The following is a 24,552-nucleotide window of genomic DNA, read 5'->3' as shown; positions in this document are numbered from 1 at the left end:
TGTATTTTTTGCCAAGTTAAATCAGTTTCCTGCCTCTAATGCAGCAGTCACAATAAGAAACATGAACATGTTGGTTTTCAGCCTTAGCTCAGTGTTTGAGGTCACAGCAGCCAGTAAAAGCACATGTTATGGTGGCAACGCTGAGAGCACTGAGCCTCAGGCTGGGATTGATGGCTCTGTGAGTCACTACCTTCTCCTCCGCTTTACGGCAGTTCTTCCATTCCATTCCATTTTGGGCCGTCGGTCCCCGTCACGGACTAGCCCCCTCTTCGCCAACCTCTAGCACCTGCGTGGAGGCTTCCCACCAAGAAAAGACGGCGGCTCTTACTGGGACGTTAGGGTGCGTCGTTGTCCTCAGTAGCAGCAACGTTAAAAGTGAAATGTTCTTGTCCGCTGGGACTCGAGGTTGAACGCAGTTTCATGGAGCTGAAGAGAAGTCTGTCTTCACCCTGAGCTTTTATCCTGGTGCCATCATTGAGAAATAAAATAGTATAATAATGTACATCACTGTCCTTAATATTAGATTAGATTGAATTAGAGAAACTTTAGTCATCCCCATGGGGAAACTCATTTGCCACCAACTCGCACAACAGGACATTAATAGTACATTAGAGCTACACAATTTATCAAATTTTAATAGCGATCACGATTTTGGTCGCCGAGATCAAATAAATCTGTTCGTCTGCAATATTTACATTTAAAATTTGGGCTCTACACTCTGTAATAATGTATTTATTTTGTCAGCCTTTGGTACATTTTTTTTAGTATAATAATTTCTTAAAGCTTTATTTTGCACTGTAAACTGTACACATATTGTTTGTTTTAAAGTAGTGTAAGACTTCCTTAACATGATAAATATTTATGATAATGATCGTGATTACAATATTGATCAAAATAATCCTGATTATTATTTTGGCCATAATCGTGTAGCTCTACAGTACATACAAATACAACTATTAAATGCCATTGATAAGATTTAGAGCTTCCACAGAACAAATGTAGCAACAATTCACAGGTGTTCATTAATTAACTGCTGCTGGAATAAAAGATCTTCTGAGCCATTCAGTGGATTACTGATACATCACCAAACACTCACTGAAACAACTTCTTTGTTCATTAAAAGGGCTGCGAAGAGGATGGCCTTCAAAGTTAAGCACAGTTTTCAATTTAGTTCACTCACATATCAACAACAGATTTTAGTTTCCCATTGACTGCTCATCTGTGTAGTGTCTGGTGCTGGTTTCAGCCACTGGCTGAATAATATGAGCAGAAGGTTTAGGAGCCGTTATGTAACCCGCCCTCCCCTGTCATTATTAGGGACTGTGATCATTTACAGTAATGAAAATGTACAAGACACATTAACACGTAATAAGACCATGATTCTATAGTCATTTGTACTGATTTAAAGAGTAACTGAACTCCTGCTTTCTCCTGACCTGCCACTAGGAGGGAAATTAAAAAAATGCCCTGATTATGGGCGGAGCTTCTGGAGCAGTTAAAGCTGCTATCCGGAGTTTCTGAGAGAACATCTTGATGTCCCGCCCTCAACAGCTCTACTTCCTCCCCTGCCTCTGCCAATCTACCAGAAGCTACGCCTTTACGTTTGTGCATGCGCATTGCAAAACATAACAAATTCTCATAACTACAAAAACTACACATTTATTGTTAGAGTGCCACAACTTTTGATTAAAACATATTTATTTCCTGTCCATGAGAAATGTTGCCAAATCCTGGTTCGTTCAGAATCCTTTTAAAAGCAGAAAGTCCCTCTACCTTTGAAAAGCAGCTCTGAGATAAATTCTGATGCGGTCACGAAGACGTTTATCCACAAGCTTTGTAGCTGGATTTTTCTTTTCTTTTTTAGTAGAAGCTTTATACGTTGGAAATCGTGGAATGGGTAACTGGAGTTTCGGAGCACTCCTCCATGACGCTATGCTGCTAGAGTGATACCGGTTTGCTGTTGTCACGGTGCATGCGCATTCACTTTGATTGACAGTGGCCCGCTCCAGGAACTCGAGGTCTATTGGCTGGGCGAAGTCGACGCCATCTTTGTATAGGGGTCTATGGATGAAGGCGGGACTTATATACTTTAATGTATATCAATGACCACTGGCAGTAGACCATAGTAAAAGACTAGTTTTTTTTTTGCGTTTCTAAAGAATCATACATAAACATAGATTTCTCAAAAACTCCGGATATCAGCTTTAAGACACGCACAGTCTAAAGTATAAAATTTACTAGTCGTTACTCAATATACCTCTCGATTCACTCTTTTCTCATTCCAACCTACTCACCGCAGATTGTAGAGCCCACAGGTGGTAGTTTTTATAAAAGGGGCGGAGCTAACAGTGCTTGTTTGTGACACAAGATGGTCCCAAAATGTCACATGATCTTGTTCTCAGCCAATAGCAAAAATCAATTGTAACAGCTGGGCATCAACCCATAGAGGGCAGTCACTCTAACATTTAATATGTCAAATTGAAACACTGACTAAAATGTTGAGAGTTGGACCAGAATCAATCAACAGCACTACTTCATACCCATTGGGGTTTAGTTCCTCTTTAAAATCATTATTAAACCTTGACATTATGTTTATTTCCTTTTAAACTACCGGATTAAAGCTGTAGATGGTGTGAAAATGTAATACCGACGTCTTTTTGACTCCTTTTTCCATTTCTATATCTTTGTTGAGTGTTTAAAGCACCGCGAAATGACATCTTTCAAAAATTATGACGTGTTTTTTTAAGAGTGCATCTGCATCCTGCAGCAGGTGAACCAAGCCTGCTGCTTAAACCTGGTTTGGAGCCGGTTTGTGCCACAGAATGTGTTACTATGGCAACTAAGGTGTTTTCTCGTCAATGAAACGGCCATTCCAGTTATTATTTCCAGTCCTGTTAACTGAACAGGACTGGAAATAAACCTGAGCTGGATTAGATGAAATAACCTATGGTCTTACCATTTGGTTGCAGTGAAGCAACAATGTTTGGATGCCTGCGTTTGCCCCTCTGTGCGTGTAAGTGTTTGTGTGTCTGTGTGTGACCTCATTGTTTGTGTCTGCTCTTTTATTGGCTCAGTGTGGAGCTGTGAGGTCAGAGTTTGTGAATCATGGACTCGCTGCAGGTTGAAAAGTCTGAGCTGTGAAGTGTTGGCCCTGTCATTAGGGCCACACTTTGATCTGAGCGCTGCAGGGCATGTGTGCGGTAACATCAGGGTCTCTCCCTAAAAGAGCAGCACAGGTTTTCGAATGACTCTCATCCTTCCACTTCACAAACCCAGTACTGTATACTGGTTTTGACATTTGCATGTTTGAGCGCACTAACTCTTCAAGAACATGCATCTCACCACCTGCTGAATAAATAATGAATTCACTGCCTTTGTCCGTCTGTTATGCTGTTCAACCAGATAAAAGCAGATATTAGTGCCTTTTAATTAGTAATGACTGATTAGTAGTTCTGCCTGTTCATCTGTTCCCAGCATGTACTGGTTTCCTGTTTGTTACTGGGACAGCTGGAGGAGCTGGATGGACAATGTGGAGTTACCTTTGAAAATGCAAGATTGTGAGCTTTGTTTTCATTTAGTGCTCTAAATTTAATAAATTAAATTAAAGACCAGTCTAAATAAAATGATATAATATTCTAAAACCTATATAATATTTACTTTGGATTATTTGTTTTATCTTATACATCATGAAACTAATTATATTTTAATTTACAATAAAAGATAAACAGAATCATGATTTTATTTACAAAAATGTTAAATAAAAATGGATTTTAGAAATAGTGATTTTCTAAAGAAGAAAAGAAGGACAACACGGACATGAATAATTAACAACTTAAAATAGGGTCGACATATACAGCACTAGTTTTAATGCATTTAACACTTCAATGAGCAATAGCATTCTTTGCAGGAGTACAACTAATCAAAATATGATGAAAATGTATAGAAATTTGGAAGAAATAAAGTAAAGAATATAACTATAAAAGATTGCATCAAAAGTAAGGGAAAAAAACATTAAAACCAAATTATGAACAAATAAAATCTGTATTTATTAAAATCAGGTTAAACCTTCTAAACCTAGTTTACTAAACGGAAACAAAGCACAACCTTGAGTCCCGAACATTGATTTATTTTGTGTGTGCGTGTGTATCTGCTGCTTAGCCATCACAGCCGCCTGCTGTGATCACACAGGATGTGTGTTTTACTACCCGGGGAGGGGGCGGAGCCTCTTGTCTGCTGCCGTCAGCCTATCGAGTGGTGACGGCAAGCGTTTAGTGGGCAGGCGAGCGCTAGCCTCGGGTCATTGCGTCACGGCGCATTTTATCTGCTGAATCATCGTCTCACCCTGCTGCCTGTCTGCCATAATGGACCCCCTCCCCTTTACTCCTACAGGGATCAGCCTTTAGATTATGACCACTGCTGGTCTCTGTGTGGATGCATAAGACGACAGCAGGGCAAGGTGTGTCACTAAAAGAAATTTGATAAAAAGGAAGCCTTAGAGCTGGAGTTTTAGACGTGAAATGCCTGCTTTACCCAGTTATGTGATTTTTAGGTCATCAAAATTTCTCCTTAATATTTTCCAAATATAGATACGAAGCATTTTATGATCCTAGTAGATTTCTGTATCCACATTGTGTTATTTTACCTTTTGTAGGATACAGATTTATTTGCTTGATTTAAATCACATTAGTGGGAAGTCTTCAGTCATAGTGGAAGGAAAGGAGAGCCCAGTGTGTTGAGTAAAATCAAAGCTAATGGGGTTGTGAAGATGAGGTTTTTATCTGCAATGGAAATGCATGTGCTTTGGAATTTCTTGTAATTCTTATCCTTTAAACCTTTGTTCATTCTTTTTTTTTTTTTTGACAAAAGCACAAACACGATAAATGACCTGCAAATGTCTCAGTTGTTCTTCAAGACCGCGGCTGGTCTGCGCCGCGTCACAATTCGACTGATTGACATCTTATGTCAGTAAAATATTGCACTGAAGCTTGAGTAATTATCATGTGTTGAGGATTAAGCTGAAAATCCTGCAGCGAGTTCAGACAAGGTCGAGTTTTAGTAAAAATCCACAATGTTTTCTTTTTGTCATTCTGATTTGATTCATTAATTATCACTAATGATGATTAATGTCCAAACCCTGAAAGGCTGGTGTCACCAAACACTTTATGTAGTGTATGTTGCAATGATTCATATGTTTTTTGTCAAAATGAAAACAGAAATATGCAAAATTATGCAAAACAACTTTACATAAAAAAAACATCAAAAATACACAAAAAGACAAAAAAAAAAAAACTATATAAAAATTGCTTTGAAAACAAAACCACAAAAATTTCCAAGAAAAGCACCAGTGACTCAAAGATGCTGAACGAGAACAGAAATACACAAACTACTAAAATACAAAGTGGCTTATTGATTACACACAGAAAAATCACTTTAACACAAACCACAACTAAAACACAAAGAAAAAATGACTCCAAAATGACAGAAGAAATACTAAATCGACCACAGAAATACTAAAACTACTGAAAAACACACTAAACGAGAAGCAAACAAACATCAGACCATATATTGATTAAATTCTAGCAGGTCTTTTGTTTTTTAATCATTACTTTGATCCACTTCTTTGCTAGATGTTGTAGCTTGATGGTGTGTTGTTCTGAAAGGATGATGAAGAGGAGGAGGAACACCAAGGTGATTGTGTGGGCGTGCCCTCGGTTACGGTTCAAGGAGGTGGAGGAGGTCACGCTGTGATAGGTCGTCCCTGCTGGTGGTAGCCTCTGCTTGTTTGGCTCGGAGCCTGATTTTCCCACAGCACTGCAGGGCTGGGGTTTCCCTCAATGAGCTCTTCTCCTTTATGTATCTGAAGCAGTTCACTCACCGTCTGAGAGATCCAGCTGCTTGAGGTCGCTCTGAACAGCCACTTGGGCTGGGAGTGGACAATTCCAAGAACTCAATTTGGCTTGATTTGCTCTCAAATTTTTTCAAAGCTCTGAACTGACAGGAAACTCCGTTAGTTAAAACAGTTTTTGGTTTCGCGAGCCGTTTCTCAAATCTGCATAAAACGGACAAAGATGATGAAAGGCACATGGATTGACCAGGAACCAAAATGATTGTTCACCACGATCTATAAAGAACAGTAGATTAAATGTTCTGCTGTGATTTCTTTGTGCAGCAAATACTGATTAGACCATTTATAAAAACTCATTTATGGAGCCTCTGATTTTCTATTTTATTTCAGTTTCATCGACTTTCCTTAAATGTTTGTCATTACTTTCTATTAAACCATGAAATCCTACAGGATCTGTTTAATATGGTTAATTGCGTTATTAATTTCATACTTCTAAGATGCAGAAATGCTCTGAAAGCACGGGTTGAAATCACACAAGATTATATACTGCAATATTTTGCGTGAGATTTGACACTTTTTGCTCACGACTTTGAGGAAGAATTGCTTGTAACCTTTGATATCACCTGCAAGTGAAGATTTTTTATTTGTCTTATTGCAATTTCCACTTAATTTTGTATATAAAATATTTTTTGCGTCCACTGAAAACAGGATGTCCTGCATTTATAATAAAAGGCTGTTGTAGCTACTGTTGCTGATGTCTTAATTCTACTGCTGCCAATATCTCACTAAATGTATTCAAAAGTTGTGATTCCTGTAAATTCTGTGTTAGCTGCACTCTTGCTGCTCCTTTTCAATATTCCATGTCTGCATATGAGCCATTCTCCTTCTTTTAATGGTTGTTTTTTTTTTTGCCTTCATCACACCATGTTTACCATCTCTGCGTCACATTTGGCTCACCCTCTGTTATTGCTTCAGTAGATAGCATTTGTAGTCAGACTGGGAACGGCTTGTTTGCAACCACACCAAATCTTTTGTCTGCAAGTGAACCACATTCCTATTCTTGAATCCACACCAGAGACCAAGGACTAACAAACCTGAACGAACGAGCTACCTAACTGTCAGAAGAAACCATTCCTGGCGTGGGTAAAGCATTCTTATCACAACTGGTCTAAAGCTCAGAGGTTCTCAACCTGTGGGAGAAATGAAGAGAGTAGTGTAGCCTCCCTGCTCGTCTTACTCTCTGATGTCTGATGGCTTTTTTCTCACTTGCTGAAAGGAATGATGAGAAAATGTAAAATTTCTTTGAGGGAGACGTACAAACCGATGAATTAACAATGGTTAAATGCTGAGAAAAGTAAGAGCAGGCTGACTAGTTTTTTTTACTTAAAGCAGGACAAGGATACATAGAGGGCTTCTACATGCTTAGGATAAATAAGGTCTTATCAGGAACGGCAGTGTGTTCAATTCACATGACGACCCGCCTCGGCTGCTGTATCCGGTATCACCGCCGAGCATATGAGTAGACATTACAGAAGAGTTTCAAACCTTTCTGTGTTTCAGATGGAGATCCTGACGGAGGAGAGTTGGACCTGAGTGGCATCGACGACACTGAGATCGACCTGGTACGTTCAACCTTGTTTTTACGACTTTTACCGTTTTCTCTAGACTATAGGTTGCATCAAATGTGCCATTTTTGTGGAAAGAAACAACGTTACCAGTAGGTCTAAGCTGGGAGTAAGTCCCAAGTCTGAATGCTACTTTGGGGATTTGGGCGTTAAAGTGAAACCTATAAACACTGTGAAACGCATCAGTTTCTGAACTGTACCAAAACTGTTAAATTATCAAATAGGTTAAATTCAATATCAGTGATTATTTACAGCTGCTACAATGTGGCACCAACAGTTTCTGATGAAAACCTTGTTCATGCTTCTAATGCTGATCAGTCGAGGTCAGATCTTGGTAGTTTTTATCACAAATTTTATCAATTTTTTTGCTTCTTTTTGAGTTGTTTGGTTTTTAATGTTTTAATTTAGATGTTTTGTGTGTTTTTTGTTGTCAGTTGTGTGGATTTTTCTGTAATTTAGTTTGTTTTTGTTTTATGAATTTTGCTGTCATTTTGTGTGGATTTGAAGTGATTTCATTTCTTTTACATCTTACTGAAGTCAGCAACTAATGGAAGATACTACACACACATAATATTTAATGAGATTGCATTTGCGAGAAAACGTTGTTCAGGAGGCACACCAACCGCACACACCTGGTGTGGTTTAGTATCCCCCAGCAAACAGCATCATCCTGAAGGGCCACGCAACCCCGGCTCCACCCCGGCACAGACAAAATTCCGGTACGTGTTTAAAGTTTCCCGGTCATGGTTTCAGGATGTTATTGCTGAATAAAGCTACCTTCTTCACCATGAATAGTTTGCTTGTTTTGTATCGTGGGCCAGTTTGCCGTAGTAGACAGTCGTGCTACTCAGGTATAAGTCATGTTTCTGAATGCTGTGGTTTGAATACTTCATCTTGGTATTATTTTTTCTTTGGAACCAATTTGCACACACCGGTAAGTTCTGACGTACCAAACTTATCATACAAGTCACATCGTTAAAGGTACGGTAGGTGATTTTCGAAAGCTAGCATGATTTTGAATGTAGCCTCAAATATATATAAGCCCCAAAATTACAACAATTGTGACATTTTTTTGAGGAACAATCTGTTTTTCCAGATTTGAAACATGTTCCCTCTCCCTGCAGTATCTGCTCGACGAGAACGAAGTCAAAATCAAGACGGCGCTGTGGATGGCCGAGAACTCCGACTACCTCAAAGAACAAATAGGTGAGACACTTTGTTCAACCTTTAGCTCTTCCCCTCACAGCTACGGTCATTGGTAACTCGTACATTTTTATGTTTCCAGAGAAGCAGGCCAAGATAGCAAAGGAGAAAGAGCTGGGGATCTACAAGGAGAAGAAGGTTAGCTCACTCACTGGGGGGGGTGGTTTAGATGAGTAGCACAGCACAGCAGAGAGAACTTGTGCTGAGAGGCGTGTAGAAAGCTTTAATAATGTTGTGCAGCAATAGAATGCCTCTGAGTTTTTATCTGTGAATTATTATGGCATTGAAATTCAAGGGAAAGGGAGGTTTACTGCAAAAATTCAACCATCAAAATTGTGGCTGCCAAGAGGCAATGTCAACACCCAGCCAAGGAGAAGCAATAACAAACTACTGTAGATCATGGTAGAGGGGGTTGTCTTCTAAGCAAGAGGTTGGGGGTTCAACCCTGTGCACCTTGTGAATGGGTGAATGAGCTGATATTGTAAAGCGCTTTGAGACTACTTCAGTGTGGGGATAAAGTGCTATATAAATCAAGACGATTTACCATTTAAAATGAACGCTGGGCTACAATTGGCTGTTCAATTAACAGTTTATAATCAATAAGTATGAATAGAAGGACAAACTTTCCCAATTGATAGAGGCACACGCTTGATGTTTTAACTATATTCTTTTTAAGCCAAGAAACTCAAAGAAACGCGATCAAATCCGAGCCAACACGGCGGACGAAGCCATTGGGAAGATGTTGGAGCAGAAAAAGATCTCCTCTAAGATCAACTACGACATCCTAAAGGACATTAACGTTAAACCCAACCAAGAGGAGTCGATGAAGCCGGAGCCTTCGCCTTCGCCTGCCAAGGTGATGCCACGCAGCCGCAAAATTTCCCAACGGATTCCACTCAACCTCAGCACGCCGCTCAGCAGCCTGGGAAAGAGGTCAGTGACGCTTAAAGTCTGCAGGACAGATGCATGATACTGTAACTAATCACCAACAACAGATGTTTTTTCAGTGTATGTAGTATTACATAGCCCCGCCCCTTATTTCTTTGGCCCTGCCCAGCCAGCATTGCTACATGCTAAGCTAATCAGAACATGTGGCACTGGTGTTTTTATTAATTTAATTACATCCGCCTAGGTTATGTTTTTGTCTGAGTTATTTTACTTATGCACATGTCTGTAAACAAACTAATAAACAGATTTTGATTACATTTTATTGAAATATCTGAAATAGGATAACGAAGTGATTATATTTTGGAGATGGTCCAGATCTATATACTGGCTCCGAATCAGTTTGAAAAATCAATGAATCCCTATGTTCAGTTGTTTGAACTGGTTCTACAACCCCTCCTGCTGGTGACTTTGCTCATTACATGCTCTAGTTATAAGTTCTGTTTCACTTTGTTTCATGCATACAACAACATAGCCTCCTGCTAGAAATGTGTTCCAATCTTTTAAAGTGTGGATGATCATGGCACAATGATCAGAATCACTGATTCAGATCACTGTGGATATCTGGTAAAGAGGAGATTTTTACAATTTAAGATTTCTCAATTGCAAATGAAATTGTAAGGATATTTATCGCTTGGCAGAGGTAATTTCTAGTTTTATTTTTGAACATTTTCAAACTTTTTGTTATATTTGTTTAAAGATGAATGTCTTACCTTATTTATTCACAATGAAGCCCTTTGTGTTGCATTCACTTGTTTGATAAAAGCTGTAGAAATAGACTTTTTTGGTACTTGTGCAGATAAAACCAGTAACACCAGTGCTGATGGTTTTCTGGATTAGAAAGCATGAATGAGCTTTGTGGAGTCCTTGGGCTTTGTGCGAGCTTTTACGAATGAACCCACTTTTCCTGACATGTATGAATGCTTCATCACTGAATCATTGATGGGAATGCAGTGTGTTATTTTTCCTTCATTCATACACTCTTCTATTTCTGCTGAATAAAAACCAGTTCAGTCCATTTACTCAGGACTTATTGTTTACCCATAGTCCATTAGAGGGAGGAGAAATCCCCCTCATGGTAGCATCATCACTAAATCTCACTTTTTCATGGTGGACGTAAGTAAACATGTCTGAGCCGCAGAATGAGGAGAACAGAGTGGTTTCATTCAGGAAACCACTGTTGTGACCCCATAGAAAACTTTATGAGGTTTGATTTGTGCCACAATTCTGTACAAAGAAAGGGAAACTTTGTCTTTGACCTCTCGAGTGTTTTACTGCTCAATGTTGGTATGTTGGATGATTGATTTAGTGGTTAGGATTGGTTGGTTAATTCATCCATTTGTTGGTTGGTCTGAAAGTTGGTCAGTAAATATGATATGGGTTATTCGGTCATTGGTTAATTTGTTGGTTGGTTCATTAGTTTGTACATTTGTTGGTTGATTCTTTCGTTGGTTGGTTTGTTTGTTGCTTCATTTGTTGGTGAGTCTCAGTTTGTCCTTTTTTATTTTGGTCGATTTTTCTTTTGTCCATTGGTCGGTTTTAGTCTTTTGTTCATTTGTCGGTTCATTCTTTCGTTGGTCAGTTGGTATGTTCTTACGTTGGTTGGTCGATTCATTCTATGGTGGGTTGGTCTATTCATTCCATAGCTTTTTAATAGATTTATTCTTGCGTTGGTTAATTTTGTCTTTGTTTGCTCAATAGATTTTAGAATTCCTTCTCTTACAAAATGTTTTCGTTAGGATTTTCATAGAATTGTGGCATGCATGTAACTCCACAAGTGACTTGGGTGGCGGGGGAAGCTGACAGTGCAGCCATTGTTCACCACTCAGAGGCTACACTGAGGCTTTGTGCTTCCTGCTTTATTATCTCTCCCCTGCGAGATGATGAGGTGGCTTTGGCGTCCACTGCAATAAAAACTCCAAACAACAAGCTGAAAAAGTAACTCCATGTTGTGCTTTGCCAACTCTATCCCTTGCCTAACATTTTGGTGCCAAACTGTTGCTATGACACTTAACACTAATAATGGTTTTTGTTTAAAGATTTAGTTAAACAAAAGGTGTGGGAATATCAAGTTTTAGTCATTGCTATCAAACTCAAAAAGTATGGAAGGAGCTAAATAATTGACCCCCCCTTGTTTTATATTCCTTCCCAACATTGTCATTTTTGGGCCATCTTTTCAGGTGACGGATAAGAAAACTTGAAGTTGTTTTTTGTCCTCTGGGAATGTTTGCATCCCACATACTGCAGAGAGTTAACACAATGACAAACGTCTCCACATCTTTCTGACAGGCTGTAAAGTAGCCGTTTCATATTTCTTCAAAACAAACTACAACTAAATATGCCATTGATGAACTGTAGAGATGAGAAATGCAATGAATGACGTTTCTGAAACTAGAAAACGTCTCCTCCACATATTGTCACAGTCGGCTGTGGCTGTTTCATATTCCTTCAAAACGCTGTCACGTTTATGGCTTTTTTAAAGTTGAGGGATAAATATATTTGAAGGTTTTTTTTTTTCTCATATAGGAATCTTTGCGGCCCACAGATTTCAGACTATGACGATTACAATCAATGATGTTTCTGAAACTGAAGAACGTCTCCTCCACATCTGTTTTTGACAGTGCAGCAGCCCTTTTATATTCTGTTAAAGCTCTGTGGATTTTTATGGCTTCTTCTCATGTGAAGGATACATTTAAAAAAAGATTTTAAAGGGATATGAAGCCAGTTTTTGTTTGTGTTGGTGTACACACTCAGCTTGTGTTCACACTTTTCAAACAATCCACATTTGATGGTCCATTTTCTTCACTTCCGTCTGGTTTTCTCTCTGGAAATAAAAGCCTCTTTGCCTCTTTTCTTCCTGTTTTCCTGATCTATACATCTTCTGCTCTCTGGTTTTCTCCCTCCAATTGCTCTCTTTTTCCCATCCCTGTCCTTTTACTTTACTTTATCTCACTTTGGCCCACTTTCCCTCCGCTCTGCTGACCTCCTGCGCCCTCCTCAGCCTACTTTTCCTTCTCCTCCTGGTGTCTCCTGGTTAAAAGCCTTCCCCTGCAGCCCACGTCGAATCAGCTCACTAATGAGGTTTTAGTCTGCCATCTACCCGTTCCTCCTTCTCCTCGTTCTCCTCTCTTGATTTTGTCACTTTCATATTTCGTCTGAAGTGTTTGCACTCTACGTGACATGTGGTGAATTAGCCTCGCTCTGACTGTCTAATGGCGAGGTGTGAAAACGAGCCTCAGAGCAGCGTGTCTGCTCAGACTTTAAGTAAACACAGAGCAGCCAAGGTTTTCACTTAGGAATCTTTATTTCTACAGAAATATTTATTATTAATACATACAACACCATGAAAAAATAATTGAATTTATCATTATATCTCTAAATAAATTACTTGCATAACATATGGTATAGTAAATCATTTCTGATCAATAAACAAACAAACTATGTTTATTCTGTATTTATTGTTTCGTACCCTTTCCAACAATACTAAAAATATTACTCTCTGACAGTCTGTGCAGTGTCCGTGTCATATTTCCTTCAAGTGTTTTCTGTATTGTTGCTGTGGACATTTTTGTCAGTTTTTTTTTTTTTTGCTTTTTGTATTGTTGCTGTTGTGCTTTTGGAGTGATTCATGTATTTTCGCTGTTGTGTAATTTTGTTTTAAATGTTTTTTTGTCTTTTTGGTATCTTTATTGTGAAATTTTTATACATTTGTTAATATCTTGTCTTTTTAGTCATTTTGTGTATTTTTGCTGTTTTCTGTTCTTTTGGAATTTAATTTTTTAGTGTCATTTTGTGGGTTTTAGTGAGTTTGATACCTGATTTGTGTATCTTTTGTGTTTTTTCTGTTTTTTGAGATGTTTTTGTATTTTTGTTGCTGTTTGCATCCTTTTAATGTATTTTTATTGTAACTTTGGTGTTTTGTCTTTTTAATTCCTTGTATTGAATTCCTGATTTTGTATATTGTGTTTAATTTATGGCAGAGGGAGTTTTTACCTATTCTACAATGACAATGTTGTTTATCAAGTGCAACAAAAAGATAAAAATACAGCTTGAAATGACTTTCTCAACATTTAACGAATAATAAAGTGACAGTCTCATAACCATGTAACTAACTTTCCATCCAATGATTTTTTTTTAATGAACAGTCTGTCTCCCTGCAGATTTACTAGTAACATTAAAAATTGTCAGTTTTCAGGCTTTACAGTGATTGATTTATGGATGTTGCACATTTTACTATTTAGTCAGAAGTTATGAGAAGGTCATTTTCTGTGCTCGTGCATCATTAGGCTCAGCGCGTCACATCTGTTGAACTCATTTACAGTTTTAATTCTCCTCTCCTGTTTAGTTTTTCCTCTCGACTCTTTTATGCTGCTTTATCGTCTCGCTCCCCTCCTCCTAGCCCCCGCCCGCTTGTTTTCCCGTCGTGGTCGGGTGACCTCCGCGGCGCTCGCTGTACGGTACAGTCGTTAGGTTGAAATGCAGCGTAACTGCAGCTCCTCCGGCCGACTGCCAAACAGACCCTCCCTTTTCAGTCTTCCATAAATAGCTCTGCTGAGGTTTCCTCCTCCACCTCTCTTCTCTTCTCACTGCTTTTAGACTTACGTTTAAGCTCTTTTTGAGAGACTTCAGTCTGGAAAACCACTTTGTCTTTACATGTTTCCTAGGAATGTAACTCGTGCCTATCCGTCGGCTGGTTCAGGTGAAAATTGCAGTGCTCGACAGATTTCTGGTCAGGTAGTTCCGACTCTAAAAGCTCCAAGTTTGGTTCTCTGGCCTTTTTAAAGCAAGTGTCACAAAAAACAGAGGGTTGCAAAAGTAAACACATCCTTTACTTCAGTAAATGTACAGCCACAGTAAAGCTGGTGAGAATCTGCATAATAGCTCCACCAATAAAGTGCATTAAGCCACTAATAACCCCTCGGACACACTTTAAACACATTAAAAGCTACCTGAAGTGAATTCTAATTGCAATAGTGAACAAAATATTTTTATATAATACTAGAGGTTTAGTCAAGGGACTTTTTAAAAAACCTTTGTAGACCTGGTATTCCTTCCTGCATGGTCAGAAAACCTTACCATGAAAGTAAAAAAATTAAAAAGAAAGTTATTAGGGCCTGTAGAATTTACAGAAATGCCTTCTTGAAATGTTCATAGCTTTTTGACTTGGAATTTTTCTTTCCTACAGTTAATTGGTGGTTAAATGTGTTACACGATTTTGAAAGAGATTAACTCGGACAATTGAATATTGTGTTCGGCTGAATTATTTCTTTTAAACATTGTCTTGACTTTGGGATGTTTGTCCAAAGATTTAAAACAATACGTTGACCATTACACCTCTAAAGAGTCTTCAGTCCTCCTGAAGTATGTGATACTTCTGTGCTCTAAGTAAAAGTGTAAAAGCCATGATTGCAGGAAAAAAAGTGGCAATGGGAAACTGTCGGTCTGAGTTTCCTGCTGTGGTGAGGAGAGGATGTTTTCCCAGTGAAGCCAGCAGCTGTGTGAGGGGAAGCAGTGTGATGTGTCTGTGGTCTGCAGCTCCCCCACTCCCCACACCACCACCACCACCACCACCACCCCTCCTCTATGGACTGACCACAGTGCAGACTGAGGGCTGGATGCTGGAGGGGGGGTTAAAGTGCTGATGAGATTAACAGACTATCAGAAGCTGGCTGTGCATTTCCGAAGCTGAGTGACAATCAGCTTTACTGAAATGGCTCGTCGTCGTGTAAAACAAGACATCAGCTCTCTGTGCAGCTGCTCCAGTCACTGCCTTTATATCCGTAACACTCCCACTCTCTTACATGTTACCTGATCCCACATTTCATCGTCCCTCAAAGTTCTGCTAAGTGTTTGGTTCCATGATGGCAAATTTATAAAAAAAACATTTCATGTGCCCAATCCTAGCTCTGCCCCTTTACCTTTTGAATTTGCTCAGCCAGCGCCACTATACATGCCAAGCTAACCCAAACATATTGTTGCAACAGCAGTCTATTGCAATGTTTTTAAGAGGAGGAAAAAACATATTTTGCTTCCTTATCCCTCACCTGAAAAGACTGCACCAAAATACACAATATAACGACATTACAAAAAATAACAGAAATGCAAAACAACAAATTAAACCAAACTACAACAAAAAATTACAATCAGTGCAAAAAGGAAAAACCCTTAAAAAAAGAGAAAAGGAAGGATGAATGGAAGGAACATCAACGGCCGCTGCACAGACTGTCAGAAACAACCCGAAAGATGTGGAGGAGACATTTTTTGTGTTTACATTTAAACTGCATCATTGTACATGTAGTTATTTCACTCTGTTGTCGCTTAATGCAAAATCTAAGATTCCTTGCACGTCCAACACATTCACGTGCTTAGAGAAAGTTCCTGTTTTTCCCCAAGAGTCAATAATTTCCAATGAAATGACTCGCATGAACGACCTGGAGAAGAATTCTCCACTTGCTCATTTTAAATAAGTAAAAAATAAAAACAAGTAAAGTAAAAGTCTGTGTTTAATTTATGCTTTAATCTGTTAAAGAACTTTTCGGGTCTTTAAACATTGAATCTATTTTTTTCCATGGATCGTCTCAGCTCTGATATTTACAAGATATATTAAAAAGACACAGCACAGACAGTCGGAAAAAAATATTAGATGAATAGGTACATGTTATTGAGATGGAAACATGTTAGACAAATACCAAGATAGATGGACTTGTTTCTGTCCGACCCGGAAACTGAACTTTAACTTGTCCGTCAGTGAAAACTATCCCAAAATTGTGGAACACGAAGCATGTGGGCAAATGAACAAGTATACCCATTTATATAACAAATGCCGTCCCTATATGTAGATTCCAAAAAAAATAAATAAATAAATAAAAATTCAAAAACCGCTCGCCGACCCCCAAGCTAGCTAGAGCACCACATGGCTTGCTCAAAATGACCAAAGTATAACAATATTTATATGTGCGTACAGCTTTAGGTAGTATTGTGCCTCTTTCATCTGTCTAAAACCCAAGTAAAATATAATATACTTACTTTCAACACGCTCCACGAAGACAAAACTCCACCGCAGGAAAAGGCTGAGTTGTGGCCGGCTGGCCGCGAAGTCAAAGCGAAGGGCGGAGTGATGTGAATAGTGTCCTTCCGCTAATAGGCCTACCTCAGCTTTATCGAGATTTATTAATCTTAACAGCCATTTTTGAAGATGTTACATTATATTTATTATTAAAAGTACGCTTTCACCCTTCAAAAGTCTGTATAATATTTAGTCTGCATTTCCAGCACTATATGTGCTGCGCAATAATATGGTTGTGGGGTTACAAGATCCGGTCTCTTTCTAAAACTTACCAAACAAAGTCAAATTCATGTATTTAAATGTTACCTCAACACACCTCAAAGAGTTATTCACCTTTGAACTTATTGACATAAGTTAAAAACTTAAAACGATCATTGTCATGTGAAAACAAAGTACAATCTAACGTTACAATAACAAAATGGGCATACGACTCTTAACAGTGCATAATATATAGAGACACTATGTTGATACAAGGTGGATAGATACAAGATAGAAAAATACTAGAGATACTCTAGTTACTAGATGCATCGAAACATAGATGCTACATACATAGAAACATACCAGCCTTTGTCATTGCCTGATCTCATTAGATCTTGGAAGCTAAGCAGTTCTGGGCCTGGCGCACTATGGCAGCCTCACTTCCGTCAGTGTCAGCTACAATTGTAGCTGTGGCTACAATAGTAGCTTACCACCACTAAGTGTGGAGTGAGAGAATAATGCCTTAATTCTGTGAAGCGCTTTGAGCATCTTTGATGCTATTTAAAATCCAATGCATTATTATTATTACTAAACATAAATACTAGATACATCAATAGTAGATGCATATATACACAAATGATAGATATTAGATATATAAACACAAGAGGCATGGATTGACATTCACTAGATACTAGATAGGAACTAGATAGTTAGTAGATGCAATGATATTCAATATAAGATGGATAGCACGATTCATAAACACACTAACTACTATATTATGTTTTCTTTTTTTTTCATTCTTTCAGTGCTAAGAACCAAGTTGTTGTCTGAACATTAGCTTTTTACTGCAGGTCATTTTGTGGTTATCAATAACAGCTTGTTCACATCCAACAACCCTCTGCAAACGCTAGTGTTTTATGAGGATTTTTTTATAAAAGCTTACGGGAATGAGCTTTTAACATAAACTTTATAGAGGAAGTGCTAACTTAGATCTATCTTTGACTCCCGGAGAATTTCAGATATTTACTCCTGGTTAGTTCCCACCAACCTCAGACGAACGGGAGCATCTCTTTGGTTGTAGTTTCCCTGCTCAGCTCACAGCAGCTATCAGAGGCCAAACCTTTGTTCTCTGCATTGCACTGGAACGAATGGGATGTTTGGGGCTGGAATTTCAGGGGGGAACTCTTAAACTGGGCCACTTGGAAATCCTCCCAGTTTCTGTCAATGGCTGAGTGTTAAAACAGGGTAAAAACAGCTCAGCCAGCAGCCAAAACTGTTTACACTGAAGGAGAGGATGGCATTGTGGCCGCAGCCACATAGCAATCCCAGGCTTTCCCGCATGCCTGAACACGCAGATATTCCCTCTTTTGTCCTGCTTTATCTCCGCTCTCAACTTGGTCCTCGCGTTCCTAAAACCCGAGACTATATAGTAGTTTCATTTCTATTTTATTCCCCGTTTTATTGACACCATCCCCCCAGCTACTGCCGCTTGTCAGCCAGAGGCTAAACGGCCTCCTTTTAAGCTCGGGCTTAGTCTCATTGGCAGTAAGCTGATTAGCGACGAGCTGCTAAGCTCAGCAGAGACTGATAGCCTAACAGAGAGAACCACTGCAGAGGGAGGAAGAACAGGACGAGGTGAGGCAGGTGGAGTAGAGCAGATGAAGGCTTGCATGTTTAGAGGAAAGAGTTGGGGTGACGGGGAAGACGAGCAGCTGTGCTTGTTTGACTGGGACAGACAGAAAGGAAAAGCAGCCCATGTGATGACATTTGTCGTGAAGAAGAAAGGGTTAAAGTGGGATGAAGAGATGAAAGAGAAACTGCCTAAGATGGTGAATCTAAAGAAAGAGAAATGGATGAAAATGAGTGAATTTCAAATTTTACGATACCGGTTTGGAGAAACTTCTGCCTCTTTTTAACCCACCTAGCACAGCACTAGTCCTTGTCAAGGTTCTGCTACTGAAGCCTTTGCGACTTTGGAGACGAAATGCATCCTGGTTAAACCAAAAAATAGGAAAAGGATATTTGAGATATTTCAGAGATCATTGTGATGCCAGTGGAGTCTGACCCTTGACTGATCCTTTTTTCTCCTCATCAGAAAAACTCACTGATGTTCTGCAAGAGTTCCTCAACCAACTATGGCTGCACCAGTGAACAGACATTACACTTCTAACAGTAGAATTCAGTAATCTAAGTTTTTCAGGCACCAAGTGTTGCGAAAGTAACTTTTTCCCTTTGGTTTAAACAGTGTGATTGATCGGTTTCATGTTTCGGGATGAGCATATTTTGAAAAACTAAACAAAATGCCACTCGACAGATGATGAACATGATCTTATGATGATCTTATGATGCATGGAACTAAACCATATGTAGCGTCTTCAATTTTTGATGCAGAAAATGTGCAGAAATCCCAGACTTTGCTAGGTATTTGACACTTAAATGTTTTGGGACGTTATCCCCCATTTTCAATATATTTAATTTTTTTTACCGTAGCTGAATGTCTAGCAAGTGGCCCAACAGAGGATGTAGCACACACAGGATGGAATAAAGGCAAAATCAAAAAATCAAAGGGCCTTCTTCAAAAAGCTGTTCAGAATAGATCAAAGGATGGGTAAAACCCACGTTATGCTCTGACATCCTTAGAAGAACCGTGTGGGAGGGCGAGGACGCAGCGGACAAGACTTTACCATCAGATGTGGTTTTTCCCTCCTGATGTTGTCACCCTGACATGATCATCAGTGTTAAATGTGAGAGCGGTGCAGGAATGTTGTTCTGCTGTTGGTGATGAGGAGGGAGGAGAGGCAGCAGCGGGATGCTCAGGCTGTGATGGAGAACTTTTTCTGAGCTTTAAAGTGATTATTGCTTAATACTCAAGCCGTGAGAAGCCTTTATTGATGAGACGTGTTTGTCCACCTCGGCCCACAGACGTGAGCTCTGAGCACAGCCACATGTGTGCGTTCCTTTACGTCCGCCTCATTGTTGTCCCTCAGCGGGACGCCGTGATTCATAACTGACTGCAGCGACACTCCCCCGCTGCTGTTCATGGTCGCCGTAGTAACCAAGGGTTGCCTTATAGTCTGACGCCGACAGCACCGTCTGTCCTCTGACCTCCAGGATGACCTGTGCCGTTTAGAAACCTCGCAGTTATACATCACTCTGACCCAGATCACCTGCATCTTCACGCCATCCACATTTTAAAAGAAAACACTTTGTCATCTTCTACAAATTAAATTAAAAAAACTGTTGAAAAACACAAATTTACATCTGTAAGATTAAGCAGACTGTTGTTTTTAACTTATTGTTTCAAAAGAGCTGGTGCAAGGACCCAGGTAGTGAACTCCCTGGAAATGCCCAGAACTTAGTCTGTGTAAAGCAGAAATAAATTTGTGTTGTGAGTTTGTCACACCACAGAAACATGTAATTGATCTCCGAGCCAAATTTGAAAGATGAAAAAAAAAGTACACGTATATAACATTAGGTCTCAAAATCATGAGAAAACAAGCACTTCTCTCTGCTCTGAAACGCTGGGGGTGTGTCAGTTAGAGGCGCTGGAACCACACCCATGCACAGGAAGGGCGCCACTTCCATGTACTGTAATGGAAGCTAGCGCTAGCGGCGTCATCGGACGGACCCAGCCCTACCCGTTTGAGCCACCAGAGCCAGAACCTGACTGTCAGCCTACAGCCCTTTGTTGTCACATTTACATTAGTTCAAATGTGTAATCATCATTTAATGGCTGTTTGATTCTCACGGGTCAGGATTTGGCACGGTTCGACACCGATACACTTCTCGACTTGCATGACGTGTTCCCCGTAGCCACCCTCCAGCAGAGCGATGCCCGGCAGCCGTGGCTCGTCACTGCTTTCTCTGCAGCTGCTTTCTCCACCACTGCTCGCCTCGTCTCTGCCGTTGTTGAACAATGAGTACATGCAGATCTCCCGCTCGCTCCAAGAGAAAGACCAGAACACAATCCGCCTCTGGATGGGCTCCGGGATCCGCTGGAAGCGCTCCTCTACCTACTGGTATGGCCACTTTTCCGCGACTCTTCGGGCTGCGATGTCCAGAATCGACTCCGGGCTGTGAGTGCGACCGACTGCGGCCCCAAAGCCCTCTCTACAGCAGAGCCGCCATCCTAGCCCCGCTTTACCAGACACTGATAGTGCTCAGCCTCCTTCCTCACATGCAGTATACGCTTCAGCAGCAGGGGTGGGTTTATGCCTAGCTCCACAATTACATTATAAATGGTTGAATGGCTTTTTACATGTTTTAAGGACTACATTTATGACCTATTTAATGTGTTAAGAAGAAAATGGCTGAATTTGCTTTACATGGACTTAAAATAATCCAGATAGCAGACTCCTAAAAAAACAGTCGGAATTTACAATTTGATCATAGGTGTAGCAGACTCCCCCGAAACAATGAGAAGTCGAATGATCCTGAGTAACTCCAATGGACTGGATCTATAAAATGAATCAAACACCAGTTCAACCCTAGTTGGCAGTGATTCACCATCTCACACAACCAACACAACTCTTTTTCCGCACACCCGCTCATTACCGTGTGAGCGTTCAGCCCTCAGTCATCTGGCTCTCTTTCTGAACCTCTAATCTCTGTTCACAAGAGTCGGTCACGCTCCCCAAAATATCGGCGTAGGAAGAGCCAAGTGCTGCTAACTGACCCAGAAACCTTATTAGACGGGCATATTTTTAAACGGCGCGTTTTGTTGGCTGAGTGGCGCTGGGTTTATCTGATGGCCATGAAGGAAGTGATGAAAGTCCCAGTGCAAATGAACCGAAGACATCAAAGTGACATTGTTCGACTGTGGACTCTCCAAAGTGATTTCTTTAATCAGCTTCGCACGCAGTGAGGAAGAGTGGAGGTTGAAAGTTTGCCTTCATGCTCAGAGGTTTGAACTCCAGCTGCTCCCATTGATCACATGAATCGATAAACTCAAATTAGGCTCTTTATGTCATCAAGTATTAATTCTGACTGAAATATTCTCAACCAGGGGTTGTCAACCACTGGGTCAGGATGCTAACGTTGGTCACAGACCTGTTTGAGTCGTGTTTGGACTAACAAGTTAGAAAATCGTTTTTTTTTTTGGAAGAGAGTTCATCCATTTATTCATACTCAGAACACTTGTTGTCAGTAATTCAAATCCTACACTAGCTTTTGCATTTATTTACTGGTAAAAACAAATATCATCAGTTTGTGCTGTGGCAGTTTCATATTCCTTTCAAACACTATCTGTTTTTTGGTTGTTTCATTTTGTGTTTTTTGTTGTAATATTGTGGGTTCTTGGAATCATGTGTGCATTTTAGTCTTCTCTGTCTGTATTTATATTGGTATTTTGTGTCATTTTGTGTTTTTTGAAATTGGGAATTTTTTGCATCTTTGTGTGTATTTTTGTTTTCTTATTGTATGTATTTAGAGCATTCTATGTGTTTTTTTTGGTTTTATGTTTTCGGACCAATAAATATTGTACCTCCCTATGTTTAATCCTTTTAATCAATCTTCAGGTGTGAGTTTATTCCTATTACTACACTGTTTTTTCTGAAGGAAATCTTTTTTTAGAGTTGGTCAATACATATTCCACAATGTTATTAGTGTTTGTTTTGTGGGGGGCTTTATGTGTATGCATGTAATCCTTCCTGCTGTGAGGCTGCATTAGCTGTGTGTGCATGTGTGTATTTATTGTGTGTTTAGTATGTTTACTCTTGGATTGTGTGTCCAGCAGAGAAAATAAGCGTATCTTTGGCTGAATGTGTGTCGTCTATTCCCAAACTGCATTTAATTTGACGTAGAAGCTAAAGTGTGTATTTGCATGATTGTCAAATTTAACTGTTCTCTGGGTTTGGCAATAGCACAAACGAAATGGTGCCGAAGGAGGTTTTGTGTGGGTATGTTATGTATTTATTTGCTGGCCTTCTTTCACACGCATATGACTTTTAGTGACGTCCTATTCTTAAACCATAGGATTTAATATGATGATGGTCCACTGTTTCCAGCTATCATTTTTAAAAGGTTAGGAGTGTGTTTACTGTTTAGGGTCATTCGTGACCATTCACACGTGTGGCATTTGTGAGGTCAGACACTGATGTGGGAGGAGATGGCCATTCTCAGTCAGGTTCTTCCACAAATTGTCCAAAATGTTCCTTTCACTGGAACTAAGTAAGTAAGTAAACTTCATTTATGTAGTGCTCTTTACAGACAGAGGTCTCAAAGTGCTTTACAGTGAACACAATGAAATTCAAAACAATAAAAAAACACAATAATAAAAGCAGCTCTATTGGCTCTGGAAAGCCTGTTTAACAAAAACAAGTCTTTAGCTGCTTTTTAAAAGTCTCCACAGAGTCAACTCCACTGTTCTAGAGTCCAGTGGCATCTGACGCTTTGCATTGCGCTTGGTAATGTAAGGTTCAGATGCAGCTGCTTGGTTCTCTACACACTGTTCTCAAGCTAATCTGAAGCTGAACATCCAATGACGTATGGAGGTCAGTAGCTATCAACGATGCCGACTTCTGTGCTACCATGCGCCACAGTATCAACATTTCTGTGACCTCCCACTTTGTGTCTGAGTTGCTGTTGTTCCAAAATTTCTCCACCTTGTTTTAGTTCTATTAGCACTCCATTGTTATAGTAGTCATAGCTAGCGAGGACATTTCCCGACAGGTGACATCATGTCACTTGAATTCACTGAGCTCCTGAGAGCCATTCTTTCACACGTTTATAGAAGAACTCTGCATGCCTAGGTGATTGATTTTATACAGCTCTTCCCTCGCTCTTTTAAACCACTGGTTTCAGGTGTCTGTGACCTCCGCGTCCTCATGTGAACACATTCCTCTCTGTTTCTACAGCAGTGAGTGAAGGAATGTCTTGCTTCCTGCAGCTCAGGATCGACCTGTGCAACACGTTCAGGCAGGAAACTTCCTTTTACTACATATTAAAACTGTTAACTGATTATATGTGTGTGTCAACACGCTGGTCTCATTAGGACATCTGCCTGGCTGTGAGGCTCTCCTATGACTCAGTATGTGATTCAGATGGAGTCTGTCTTCCCGTAGCTCATGATGCTGCTCGGCTTTAAATTCACTCCCAGCGAAAACAGATCTTTGTCTGTTCAACCAAGATGTGTGGAATCTAGTGATTCAGAGTGATTAGATTTTTAAGTATTCGTGATGCACTACTGAGTCAATCATTTGCAACATTTAAATATCCAATGTCATGCATTTTTCACCCATCTCCATTTGTTCTACGAACCCCAAAAACATAGTATTTGAGGTTTATTTTCCCAAACTCACCTGTTTTCCAGAGTTTTAGCCTCTAAAAAGTGACTTTCTGACCATCGGGCTGTTTTCTGCCTATTTATGCATATTCATGAGTAGGCGCATCTATACACTGAGTTGCCTGCGAGGCTTGTCTGCATGACTGGCTCTGAGGCAGATCAGTGATCACCAAAGCGATTTTCTTTTGCTACTCCACTCACTGTTGTTGTTTTCAGCCAAAAAACTGCACATTACAGTAAAACACATGGATATTTATTTATTGTGATTGTGAGTCCGTCTTCACACTGTGTATTCATCAAGCAGCAGCTTCAAAGACTCACCATGGCTAATTCACTTTCTTCTCCTCCTCATCTTTATTAAATACAGGAATAGTTCATTTAAGGTGGT

At 39.8% G+C, this 24,552-nt stretch overlaps 1 protein-coding gene across 1 annotated transcript in view; it reads left to right on the top strand.

Moving 5' to 3' along the window:
- brf1a (BRF1 general transcription factor IIIB subunit a) overlaps nucleotides 1-24,552 on the top strand; it is an 87,329-nt gene that overhangs the window by 48,630 nt on the left and 14,147 nt on the right. The window contains exons 13-16 of the mRNA XM_028437621.1: nucleotides 7,406-7,467; nucleotides 8,595-8,676; nucleotides 8,756-8,811; nucleotides 9,350-9,606. Coding sequence (XP_028293422.1) covers nucleotides 7,406-7,467; nucleotides 8,595-8,676; nucleotides 8,756-8,811; nucleotides 9,350-9,606 — 457 coding nt within the window. The remainder of the gene's footprint in view (nucleotides 1-7,405; nucleotides 7,468-8,594; nucleotides 8,677-8,755; nucleotides 8,812-9,349; nucleotides 9,607-24,552) is intronic.

This window comes from Gouania willdenowi, chromosome 22 (assembly GCF_900634775.1).
Source record: "Gouania willdenowi chromosome 22, fGouWil2.1, whole genome shotgun sequence".
NCBI lineage: Eukaryota > Metazoa > Chordata > Actinopteri > Blenniiformes > Gobiesocidae > Gouania > Gouania willdenowi.
Note: the sequence above shows the minus strand (reverse complement) of the source record. Positions and strands in the feature narration are given on the sequence as shown.